The sequence below is a fragment of the Ornithorhynchus anatinus genome, chromosome 5 (assembly GCF_004115215.2).
Source record: "Ornithorhynchus anatinus isolate Pmale09 chromosome 5, mOrnAna1.pri.v4, whole genome shotgun sequence".
Lineage (NCBI taxonomy): Eukaryota > Metazoa > Chordata > Mammalia > Monotremata > Ornithorhynchidae > Ornithorhynchus > Ornithorhynchus anatinus.
The window spans coordinates 100,313,332-100,326,166 of NC_041732.1; the positions used below are offsets into that span (position 1 = coordinate 100,313,332).

At 45.9% G+C, this 12,835-nt stretch overlaps 1 protein-coding gene across 2 annotated transcripts in view; it reads left to right on the forward strand.

The window, feature by feature from the left end:
* Positions 1 to 12,835, forward strand: part of MYOM1 (myomesin 1) — a 201,767-nt gene that overhangs the window by 42,428 nt on the left and 146,504 nt on the right. For both annotated transcript variants that reach the window (XM_029066099.1, XM_029066100.1), the window contains exons 4-5: positions 4,533 to 4,746; positions 8,203 to 8,360. In XM_029066099.1, coding sequence (XP_028921932.1) covers positions 4,533 to 4,746; positions 8,203 to 8,360 — 372 coding nt within the window. The remainder of the gene's footprint in view (positions 1 to 4,532; positions 4,747 to 8,202; positions 8,361 to 12,835) is intronic.

Here is a 12,835-nt window from a genome sequence, read left to right on the forward strand (position 1 = left end):
GGGAAGAAACCACTGGAGAGCAAATGGTTGAAGATGGCCATTAGGGAGAGGAGAAGGGAAGGGGTGAGAGTTTTGATAAGGTGCGAAGGAAAGGGGTAAGACGCGCAGGTGAAGGGGGTGGCTTTTGAGAGGAGGCAGGAGAGCTCCCTGAGAGCAACTGCTGGGAAGGACGGGGAAGTCGAAGAGGGGGGCCGGAAGGGGGAGGGACCGAGAAGGGGACGAGGGCAATTTTAGGGACCTCACTCCTGATGGTGTCGATTTTCTTAATAAAGTAGGTGGGCAACTCATTGGGGACAAGGGAGCCGGGAGTTCTGGGGTCAGGGGGCCTGAGGAAGGAGTTAAATGTCTGGACAGTTTTCGAGGGTGATGGATATGGGGGCCAATAAAGGTAGAGAAATAGTTTTGCCGGGCAGTGCCGAGGGCAGAGTTAAAGCATGCAAGGATAAACTTAAAGTAGACTAAGTTGACCTGATATTTAGATATTTGTTAAGTGCTTACTATGTGCCAAGAACTGTTCTAAGCACTGGGGTAGATGCAGGGCAATCAGGTTGGACACCGTCCCTGTCCCACAGGGAGCTCACAGTCTTAATCCCCATTTTACAGAAGAGAAAACTAAGGCAGAGAGAAGTTAAGTGACTTACCCAAGGTCACCCTGCAGCATGTGTCAGAGCTGGAATTAGAACTCACATCCTCTGACTCCTAGGCCCGTGCTCTTTCCGCTAGACTGTGCTGCTTTCTAAGGCCTGGGCTTAGATGGGAAAAATAAGAGATGGCATTTATTAAGTGCTCACTATGTGCTGAATACAGGGTTAAACACTGGAATCAGTACACAGTATTGAGAACAGTGTCCCTGTGCCAAAGGAGGAATGAATGATAAATAATTTCATTTTATTTTACGTAAGCAAATCATATTCAAATAGCCGATAAATCACGTTTGGCACACACACCTCTTATCCCTTTCACCCTCTCGTAGAAGTTTCTCTCACATCCAGTGTGTTCAGAACTAAGATTAAAACCCCAAGTCAAGTAGGGGAATATGCTTTGCATTTTCTCTGAGGCTGATATCCACTGGCACCAGGAAGCTTATAGGACAGAAAACTTTGGAGAGGTCTGGTGCTTTTTTCCCTTCAACTCTTGTCCCTTCTCCTATCATATGCACAGCCTCAGCAAATCTGGCAAGGAGCTGGACAGGAATAACTCCTTGGGAAAGATGGATATGTTGTCTGGAGACCAGATTCGTGGGTTTCATTCTTTGTTCCCAGCAATGTCGCTCATCAAAGTCTTCACTTTCTCTTAGTAAACCAGTGTTAAGAAAAGTTCCCGAGGGCATCAATGGACCCCATCTTTTTTACGGCATTTGTTAAGCGCTTACTATGTGCAGGGCACTGTACTGAGCCCTGGGATAGATGTAAGATAATCAAATTGGACACAGTCCATGTCCCACATGGGGCTCATAGTCTCAATCCCCATTTTGCAGATGAGGGAAATGAGACACGGAGAAGTGAAGCGCCTTGCCCAAGGTCACACAACAGATGAGTAGTGGGGGAGGGATTAGAACCCAGGTCCTTCTGACCCCCGGGCCCTTGCTCTATCCACTAGGCCTTGCTGCTTCTTAAAAGCCCCCATGCCAAAGGTTTCTATGCATTTGTCAAAGAATTTCCCGCTGCTGAAAAAATCCTTTCAGAAAAGCCCATCTCCTGGGGCTGGAAGTTCAAAATGCCACTGTAGTTATTTCAGCCGGCCAGGTTTAACTTGCAGGGGGTGGGGCTGGGCTGGATTGCTTTATGAGTTAGAGCACCAGAGATATTTGAAGTGCTCAGGAGAGGACATTTCATCAGTTATATTTATAGTTTTTGTCATCTCATTGGCATCGCCTCTACGCATGTGTGCCCAGATTGTAGAAGAGCTATGTTCTCTCCCCGCTAAGCACCTATCCTTGTTTGAAGGAGACGAACCCTGATACAGTGAGCATAGGCATGTTCTCAATCCCCCTTCAATTCTCCTGTGAAGTCATCATCAGCATCAAAATAATTGTGGTATTTGTTAAGAGCTTCTTAGGTCCCAGGCACTGTACTAAACACTGGGGTAAATATAAGATAATGGGGTTGGGCACAGACCCTGTCCCACGAAGGGCTCCCAGTCTCAAGCCCCATTTTATAGATGAGGTCACTGGAGCACAGAGAAGGGAAGATCTGCCCAAGGTCACACAGCAGGCGAGTGGCGGAGTCGGGATTAGAACCCAGGTCTTTGCGACACCTAGGCTCGTACTCTTTCCGCTAAGCCACGCTGCTGATTCTCATGGGCTTCCTAGCCACCATTAGCGTGTGTAAGCCAAAGGTAATCAAGAGGATTAAGCTTCCCTTCTTCTTATATAATGGCTAGATCACAGGCCTGGGAGTCAGAAGGTTATGGGTTCTAATCTCGGGTCTGCCACTTGTCTGCTGTGTGACCTTGGGCAAGTCACTTTACTTCTCTGGGCCTCAGTACTCTCATCTGTAAAATGGGGATTGAGATGATGATCCCCATGTGGGACAGGGACTGTGTCCAACACGATTTGCTTGGATCTGGCCCAGCCCTCAGTACAGTGCCCAGCACATAGTAATTGCTTAACAAATGCCATCATCATTATTATTATTAGCTCTCTAAATCATGCCAGTTCCAAGCCGTGATGAAATTTCCATGATCCTAGTCAGGGAGAGGGGAACTTGGAAGACTACAGTGGAAATTCTGTTGTCTAATCGTAGGTCTCTGCTTAAACTCATTTTAATAATACTGTTGACATTTGTTCAGCGCCTACTATGTGCCAAGCACTGTTCTAAGTGCTGGGGGTGATACAAGGTGATCAGGTTGTACCACATGGGGCTCACAGTCTTCATCCCCATTTTGCAGATGAGGGAACTGAGGCCTAGAGAAGTGAGTGACTTGCCCACAGTCACAAAGCTGACAAGCGGCAGAGCTAGGCTTTGAACCCATGACCTCTGACTCCCAAGCCCGGGTTCTTTCCACTGAGCCACGCTACTTCTCTGAGCCATGCTGCTTTTGGTTCTTAACATGAATTAAATGTATTGGATCCATCCAAGTTTTTATCATTACTACATCTCTCCAGCCGAGAGTGGCCTAGAGGATGAAACTCGGGCCTGAGAATCAGAGGACCTGGGTTCTAATCTCAGCTTTGCCATATGTCTTCTGTGTGACCTTGAGCAAGTCATTTAACTTATCTGGGCTTCAGGTACTTTGTAAAATGAGCAAGAAGACTTCTAGCTCTTTGTGGGACAGAGACTGTATCCAACCGGATTATCTTGAATCTATCGCAGTGTTTAGGACAGTGCCTGACACATAGTAAGTACTTAATAAAGACCACTTTTAGAAAAAATGACTTCTTTCTATGTACTAGTGCTTTGGGAGGAAATTGAAGGGAAAAATGAAATAAATTGCCGTTTAAATTTTCTCAGAAACACAGTTGACAGTTCTTGCCTGTCTCTGTTCAGAATTTACCCAACATTCCAGGAGAGTGAACAGATAACAATTCTAATAATAGTAATAATAATGGTATTTGCTAAGTCCTTACTATGTACCATGCACTGTCCTAAGTGCTGGGCTAGAAAAAGGATCATCACATTCCACATGTGGCTCACAGTCTAAGTAGGAAGGAAAAAGGGAATTGAATCTCCATTTTGCAGATGAGGGAACTGAAGCACGGAGAAGTTAAATGACTGGCCCAAGGTCACACAGTGGGTAAGTGGTGGAGCCGGCACTAGAACCCAGGGCCTCCAGGCCCGAGCACCTTCCGCTGGGACATGCTGTGTCCAGATCTCATCGAGTAAGGAACCGTGTCCACTGAATGTCCTCTTCAGATGGGGATGAGGTCCTCCCAACTGGGTAACAATTAACAATATCAATCATGATCTCTCTAAAGAGATGCTAAATTCTGATCCCCCCCAAACTTCAGTGTAACCAAGGCAAACTGTATCCCGCATTGGTGAAATTCCTAAAGATTTTGCAGCAGAGAGACAAAACGATAGTGAGCGCAGTTTCTTTGAATCTTTTGAAGAACTGATCATTTTTGTCCTCAATCTTACATAAAACATATCTTTGATTGACCTTGATTTTTCCTTCTCTTCACCTTCCTCTCAATCATACATTCTCACAGGATCCTAGGTGCTGTCATGGCTGATACTGCTTAAAGTAAATTAATTACTGAAGTGCCGTGTGGATAAATCTTCTGTTATAAATCTCATCATTTGCACCAGGCAGGGAATTACGGCAACACAACTGAAGAAGTATTAAAACCGACAATATGGATATCTTTTACCATCTCAGAAATATATCCTGAACTTCCTAATGGATTTAGAGTGAATTCTGTTCTGTACATATCCATGCATTTGCTTTGACTATGTTCCAGTTCATTCAAAGGATCCTGCCTTATCAAGCAGCCACGGATTTGGAAGGTGGATACTCCCTCATAAATTGTTGTTTGGTAGAACAATATCATCATTATGACCAGTGTAACCGGACTTTATTCTTTCTTCTAGTCAAGTAAACATCAGTGGAATTGCAGAATCAGAGGAAGAAAGGATCAAAGAAGCTGCTGCTTATATTGCCAAAAGGAACCTTTTGGCTACTACTGAAGGAATCACGGCAACCAAACAGTCCTCTTCGGCTTCTGAACAGGAAGAGATTTTTGAAAAGAAGTCAAGGAAAGTAGCCATTCGAGAAAAGGCCGAACGCATATCACTGAGAAAAACAGTAAGAAAAGGCCGATCGGCGGAAATGCATGGGACAGATATTGGATTCAATGCTTGACTCAAGGGAAGGGTGCACGTTACTGTTGGAAAACCTGGAGGTAGAAATATTCCAACGAAATCCGGAATGAATGAAGGGTTGATCATTTCCCAATTCCTTTTTTAACCTGAAGAGAATAGTCACTGTGAAGCAGCGTGCCTGAGAGTCAGAAAACCTGGGTTCTAATCCCAGCTCTGCCACTTGCTTGCTGTGTGACGTGGGGCAAGTCACTTAACTTCTCCGTGCTTCAGTTTCCTCGTCGATAAAATGGGGATAAAATCTACTCCCTCTTACTTAGAGTGTGAGGCCCATGTGGGATAGGGACAGATTATCTTGTGTCTACCCCAGCACTTATGATAGTCCTTAGAACATAGTAAGCATTTAACAAGTACCATTAATTATTATCCAAGGAAGAATTTTAGGAAACTTAATAATAATGTTGGTATTTGTTAAGCGCTTACTATGTGCAGAGCACTGTTCTAAGCACTGGGATAGATACAGGGTAATTGGGTTGTCCCACATGAGGCTCACAGTTAATCCCCATTTTACAGATGAGGTAACTGAGGCACAGAGAAGTGAAGTGACTTGCCCACAGTCACACAGCTGACAAGTAGCAGAGCCGGGAGTCAAACCCATGACCTCTGACTCCGAAGCCCAGGCTCTTTCCACTGAGCCACTTAATTTAGGAAGATGGAATCAATAGACCTTTCCTAAGAAGTGGAGCATCTTGAAATGCTCTAGAGACGTAGAAAAACTGCATTGCCCCAAGAACACAAATATGCCAGGCCAGAATATGTTCTATGTGACTGTTTCACAATCATTCAATCCATCAGTGGTATTTATTGAGAGCTTACTTTGTACAGATAACTTTGTAAGCACCTGAGAGAGTACAATGTAACTGGTAGATATGAATCCTGCCCCCAAGGAATTTACAGCCTCTAGGGAGAAAAAAGACATTAAAATGTATTGCAGGTAAGAGAAACAACCAAGTATAGGGATATAATAATAATAATAATTGTGGTGTCTGCTAAGCACTTATTATGTGCCAGGCGCTGTACTAAGCGCTGGGGTAGATAGAAGCAAATTAGGTTGGACACGGTCCCTGTCCCATATGGGGATCACAATCTCAATCCCCATTTTTCTGATGAGGTAAATGAGGCCCAGAGAAGTGAAGTGACTTGTCCAAGGTCACACTGCAGACAAGTGGCAGGTCCAGGATTAGAACCTTCTGACTCCCAGGCCTGTGCTTTCATTCATTCAATAGTATTTATTGAGCGCTTACTATGTGCAGAGCACTGTACTAAGCGCTTGGGATGAACAAGTCGGCAACAGATAGAGACAGTCCCTGCCGTTTGACGGGCTTACGGTCTAATCGGGGGAGACGGACAGACAAGAACGATGGCAATAAACAGCGTCGAGGGGAAGAACATCTTGTAAAAACCGATGGCGACTAAATAGAATCGAGGCGATGTACAATTCATTAACAAAATAAATAGGGTAACAAAAATATATACAGTTGAGCGGAGGAGTACAGTGCTGTGGGGATGGGAAGGGAGAGGTGGAGGAGCGGAGGGAAAAGGGGAAAATGAGGCTTTAGCTGCGGAGAGGTAAAGGGGGATGGCAGAGGGAGTAGAGGGGGAAGAGGAGCTCAGTCTGGGAAGGCCTCTTGGAGGAGGTGATTTTTAAGTAGGGTTTTGAAGAGGGAAAGAGAATCAGTTTGGCGGAGGTGAGGAGGGAGGGCGTTCCGGGACCGCGGGAGGACGTGGCCAGGGGTCGACGGCGGGATAGGCGAGACCGAGGGACGGTGAGGAGGTGGGCGGCAGAGGAGCGGAGCGTGCGGGGTGGGTGGTAGAAAGAGAGAAGGGAGGAGAGGTAGGAAGGGGCAAGGTGACGGAGAGCCTCGAAGCCTAGAGTGAGGAGTTTTTGTTTGGAGCGGAGGTCGATAGGCGACCACTGGAGTTGTTTAAGAAGGGGAGTGACATGCCCAGATCGTTTCTGCGGGAAGATGAGCCGGGCAGCGGAGTGAAGAATAGACCGGAGCAGGGCGAGAGAGGAGGAAGGGAGGTCAGAGAGAAGGCTGACACAGTAGTCTAGCCGGGATATAATGAGAGCCCGTAATCCATTAAGCCATGCGGCTTCGTATCCTCTCGACCGTAAGCTCATTGTGGGTAGGGAATGTGTCTGTTTATTGTTGTATTGTCCTCTCCCAGGTGCTTAATACAGTGCTCTGCATATGGTAAGCACTCAGTAAATATGATTGAATGAATGAATGTATAAGTCCTGTGCAGGTGGATGAGGAAGACCCAAGGGTTTAGGAAGTAGGGCCAAAAGCATGAGTGAGTCAGTAATGGGCAAAAACAGGGTTGAAGGTGGCGAGAAGTAAGTCCAGGAAGGCTTCCTGGAGGAGATAGGATTTCAGTAGGGTTTGGGGGATGGGGAGAGTGCTGATCTGTCTGAACTAATAATAACGATGGTATTTTTTAAGTGCCGGGGTGGATCCAAGCAAATCGGGTTGGACACAGTCCTTGTCCCACATGGGGCTCACAGTCTCAATCCCCATTTTATGGATGAGACAATTGAGGCACAGAGAAGTGAAGTAATAATAATACTAATAATGATGGTATTTGTTAAGTGCATACTATGTGCCAAACATTGTTCTAAGAGCTGGGGTAGATACAAGGTTATCAGGTTGTCCCACGTGGAGCTCACAATCTTAGTCCCCATTTTCAGATGAGGTAACTGATGCACGGAGAAGTGAACTAATAATAGTAACTGTGAGCCCCACGTGGGACAACCTGATCAGTTTGTATCCACCCCAGCCCTTAGAACAGTGCTTTACATAAAGTAAGCGCTTAACAAATACCATCATCATCATCATAGTAATAATAAGAAGAATGATGGTATTTGTTAAGTGCTTACTATGTTCCAAACACTTTTCTAAGCACTGAGGAAATACAAGGTCATCAGGTTGTCCCACGTGGGGCTCACAATCTTAGTCCCCATTTTCCAGATGAGGTAACTGAGGCCCAGAGAAATGAAGTGACTTGCCCACAGTCACCCAGCTGACAAGTGGCAGAGCTGGGATTAGAACCCACGACCTCTGACTCCCAAGCCCGTGCTCTTTCCACTAAGCCACGCTGCTTCTCACGCTGCTTGCCCAAGGTCACGCAGCAGACATGTGACGGAGCCGGGATTAGAACCCATGACCTTCTGAGTCCCAGGTCCGGGCTCTATCCACTAGGCCATGCTGCTTCTCCCAATCTCTAGGGGGGATGGAGTTTTGCGGTGGGGAGGGAACTAACAATGAGGCAGTAAATGCAAGCAAAATCTGTTTTTAAAATTCTGATTCAGACAGCATATTTTAGAGGATGGGCATTATGATTTGGAAATATTTTGATGATCCAGTAACGTGTCTTTCAGTTAGAAGAGACCGAGGCCTACCACAGAAAACTGAACGAAGATAGTCTTCTACATGCTCCAGAATTCGTCATCAAGCCTCGATCCCACACCGTCTGGGAGAAAGAGAGTATAAAATTACACTGCACTGTAAGTGGCTGGCCAGAACCTCGTCTTACATGGTAGGTTTCTATTTTTATCAGAATTATTGCTGGGTTCTAGATACCTAAGTGCTAAATAAACTATAACTTCTAGGGAAATCTGTTTGGATGCTCTGTGTAGAGAAGTCAAAGTCTTTTTTTATGGTATTTGTTAAGCGCTTATTATGTACCATTCATTCATTCATTCATTCAGTCAATCGGATTTATTGAGCGCTTACCATGTGCAAAGCTCTCTACCTGGCTCTGTACTAAGCGCTGGGGTAGATAGAATTGATTCTACTTATCTTGATTCTATTTATCTTGATTCTAATTACTGCTATTGTTCTCGTCTGTCCGTCTCCCCCGATTAAACTGTAAGCCCGTCAAGGGGCAGGGACTGTCTCTATCTGTTACCGATTTGTACATTCCAAGCACTCAGTACAGTGCTCTGCACATGGTAAGCGCTCAATAAATACTATTGAATGAATAGAAGATAAACAGGTAGGACACAGTCCATGTCCCACATGGAGCTCACAGTCTCAATCCACATTTTACAGATGAAGAAACTGAGGCCCAGAGAATTGAAGTGACTTGCCCAAGGTCACACTGCAGAGAGGTGGTGGAGCAGAGATTAGAACCCAGGTCTTTTTGACTCCCAGGCCCGAGCTCTATCCCCTAGGCCTTGCTGCATCTCGAGCTGTCAAAGAGGAATAAACTGAAACATTCTGTTGTGAAGGGAAGAGAAAATGTTTCTGCTAAAATGCTGGAGCCACTGTGTATGCCAATTCAGTAGTATATTTCTCTTTTACATCCTGTATTCAGTTTCGTTCCTCTCAGTTGAAAACAAACAAAAGCCAAGCCCAGACAACGAGCAGAAGAATAAAGTCAAGTTCAACCAACCCTCTTCCTGTTACCCTTGAAGGTTGCCATTTTGATGGCATCTGTGGTCAGAAACAGTGTTTTAATGGATTTAGAAGAGAAAATGATATCTTCCCATCCCAACATAGGCATGCTACCCGACGACTAATTGTCTAGTAACAATAATAGTAATGATGGCATTTGTTAAGCACTTACTATGTGCCAAGCATTGTTCTGAGCACTGAAAATAGATACGAGGTAATCAGGTTGTCCCACGTGGGGCTCACGGTCTCAATCCCCATTTTACAGATGAGGTAAATGAGGCACAGAGAAGTGAAGTGATCTGCCCAAAGTCACACAGCTGATAAGTGGCGGAGGCGGAATTAGAACCCACGACCTGACTCCCAAGCCCGGGCTCTTTCCGCTAACCACGGTCCTTCTTATACCCCCCTGTATCTTCTTATATCCCTCAGAAAGATAAATTGAATTATGGATGCTACCCGATTTACGTTCAATCTAGGGGTATCTGTTTCCATAGAAAAATTGGTCTTCTTTTTCCTGAAACAAACTCTTTTGGAGTGGTCCAAACTTTTGATTGTTTTAGTTTTTTAAGGCATTTGTTATGTGCTTACTACATGCCAGGCACTATTCCAAGCGCCGGGATAGATACTAGGTAATCAAGTTGGACCCAATCCATGTCCTACTTGGGACTTCACAGTCTTAATCCCCATTTTACAGATGAGGTAACAGACAGAAGTGAAATGACTTGCCCAAGGTCACCCAGCAGATAAGACCAAGATCTGGGACTAGAACTCAGGTCCTTCTGACTCTCAGGCCTGTGCTCTATCCACTAGGCTTCTCCTTCTACTTCCAGAATGTAGGTGGTGGGCTTTGGTCACAGAGAATAGAGATGCACGACTGATCGAAGGCAATGAAAAGATTTTTTTTCCGATAGTTGTTGCTCCAGGTGGTCTGTTGTGACAACTAGTTCCACTGGCCCCCAAAATTAGGAGAGGGAGGAGGAAGCCAGGAGAATTATTCTGTAATGTCCCCCTCAGAAGGCCTGGCCAATACAATCAGAGAGTAAAATAATGGTACTTGTTAAGCGCTTACTATGTGCTAAGCACTGTTCTGAGCACTGGGGTAATAATAATAATAACAATGGTGCTACTTGTTAAGTGCTTACTATGTGCAAAACACTGTTCTAAGCACTGGGGGGATACAAGGTGATCAGGTTGTCCCACGTGGGGCTCACAGTCTTCATCCCCATTTTACAGATGAGGTCACTGAGGCCCAGAGAAGTTCTGACTTGCCCAAAGTCACACAGCTGACAAGCGGCGGAGCCGGAATTAGAACCCATGGCCTCTGACTCCCAAGCCTGGGCTCTTACCACTGAGCCACGCTGCCTAGTTGGACAGAGTCCCTGTCTGACTTAGGGCAAGTCACTTCACTTCTCTGTGCCTCAGTGACCTCACCTGTAAAATGGGGATTAAGACTATGAGCCCCATGTGGGACCACCTGGTCACCTTGTATCTATCCCAGAGCTTAGAACACTGCTTGGCACATAGTAAGCACTTAACAAATGCCATCATTATTATAGTAAATGCTTATCTAATACCATTATTATTATTGTTAATCCCCATTTTCCAGATGAGGTAAGTGAGGCCAGGAGAAGTGAAGTGACTTGCTAAGGTCACATAGCAGACAGGTGGCAGAGCTGGGATTAATAATAATGTTGGTATTTGTTAAGCGCTTACTATGTGCCGAGCACTGTTCTAAGCGCTGGGGTAGACACAGGGGAATCAGGTTGTCCCACGTGGGGCTCACAGTCTTCATCCCCATTTTACAGATGAGGTAACTGAGGCACAGAGAAGTTAAGTGACTTGCCCACAGTCACACAGCTGGCAAGTGGTCGAGCCGGGATTCGAACCCATGACCTCTGACTCCAACCACTAAGTCAGGCCGTTACTCCGAGAGCACTATTGGGAAGGAAGTAGAGGAGTCTGGTTGGCGGCAGGAAGGAGGGCCTTTGGCCATCTTTGAGATGAGGCGAGGGAAATGTGTACCCGCAAGACCCCGGAAAAGCAGAAGCTGTGGACCCTGTTCCCGGGGCACGGGCCATGAACAGAGAACCCCCCGGAGGTTCAGAGTTCGGTGGAGGACCGAGCCAGGCTCCTGCCCCTGAGGAGGAGAAGAAGAAGAAGAAGAATGTGAGCTCCGGGAAGTTCAGCGAAATTACAGAAGGTCCTCGTGGGAAAGTAGTAGATTCAGGGAAAGGCAGTTTGAACTAGAAGTGCTTGCTTTTGTTTCCTGGTTAAGAACATATTAAGTATTGTTGAGATCTCAGATGAGGGGGGGGGGTCTGCCCGAGTAGGGGCTGGGGGAAAAGCTCTGGGTGCTGGGGAGACTGGATTTGGGGAGCTGCGTGAGCGGGAAAGCATGCCTTGTCTTTGGGCTAGTCTCAATTCATTCATTCATTCATTCATTCATTCATTCATTAGTATTTATTGAGCGCTTACTGTGTGCAGAGCACTGTACTAAGAGCTTGGAAAGTACAATTTGGCAATAAAGATAGACAGTCTCTATCTTTAGCCTGGAAGCTCCCTGTGGAGAGGGATAGCATCTCCCCCGACTCTGCCCCTTGTCAGCTGTGTGACTATGGGCAAGTCACTTTACTTCTCTGTGCCTCGGTTCCCTCATCTGTAAAATGGGGATGAAGACTGTGAGCCTCACGTGGGACAACCTCATTACCCTGTATTTCCCCAGCACTTAGAACAGTGCTCTGCATGTAGTAAGCGCTTAACAAATACCAACATTATTCCACCGATTAGACTGTAAGCCCGTCAAAGGGCAGGGATTGTCTCTGTTACCGATTTGTATATTCCAAGCACTTAGTACAGTGCTCTGCACATAGTAAGCGCTCAATAAATACTATTGAATGAATGAATGACTCTCGCAACTCTGTTTTATGGTACTCTCCCAAGGGTTTAGAGCAGTGTACACTGCTCTGCACCCAGTAAGTGCTCAATAAATATGGCTGAATGAATGAGTGCTCTGCACACAGGAAGCACTCAATGATTACCATAGATTATTGATAGAGGAGGAATGGTACCTTCCATCACACAGAGACAATCTCTACCCAACCCACGGGCTCCAGTCACCTCTACATCTTTGGGGAGATACCTGAGCTGTAAAATGTGGGCAGTGATAATAATAATTATAGTATTTGTTCAGCGCTTACCCTGTGCCAAGCACTTTTCTAAGCGCTAGGTAGATACAAGGTAATCAGGTTGTCCCACGTGGGGCTCATTTTAGAAATGAGTTAACTGAGGTTCAGAGAAGTGAAGTGATTTGCCCAAGCTCACACAGCAGACAGGTGGTGGGGTGCAGGAACTTGGGGAGCAGTGTGCAGCACACCCTTAAAACATGCTTTAGAAGAATGGGAGAACTGAAGGGGGTAGGCTCCTTGTAGGTAGGAAATTTCTCCCACTTCTGTTGTACTCTCCAAAGTATTAGTACAGTGCTCTGCACACTGTAAGCGTTCAATAAAGCCCACTGATCGATTGATTTAGGATCCAGGGGAGATTGACCAGGGTCTAGACGCTTCTAAAGTGACGCCAAGATATTTTTCGGCCGGGGGAAGCGGCATGGCCTAGCGG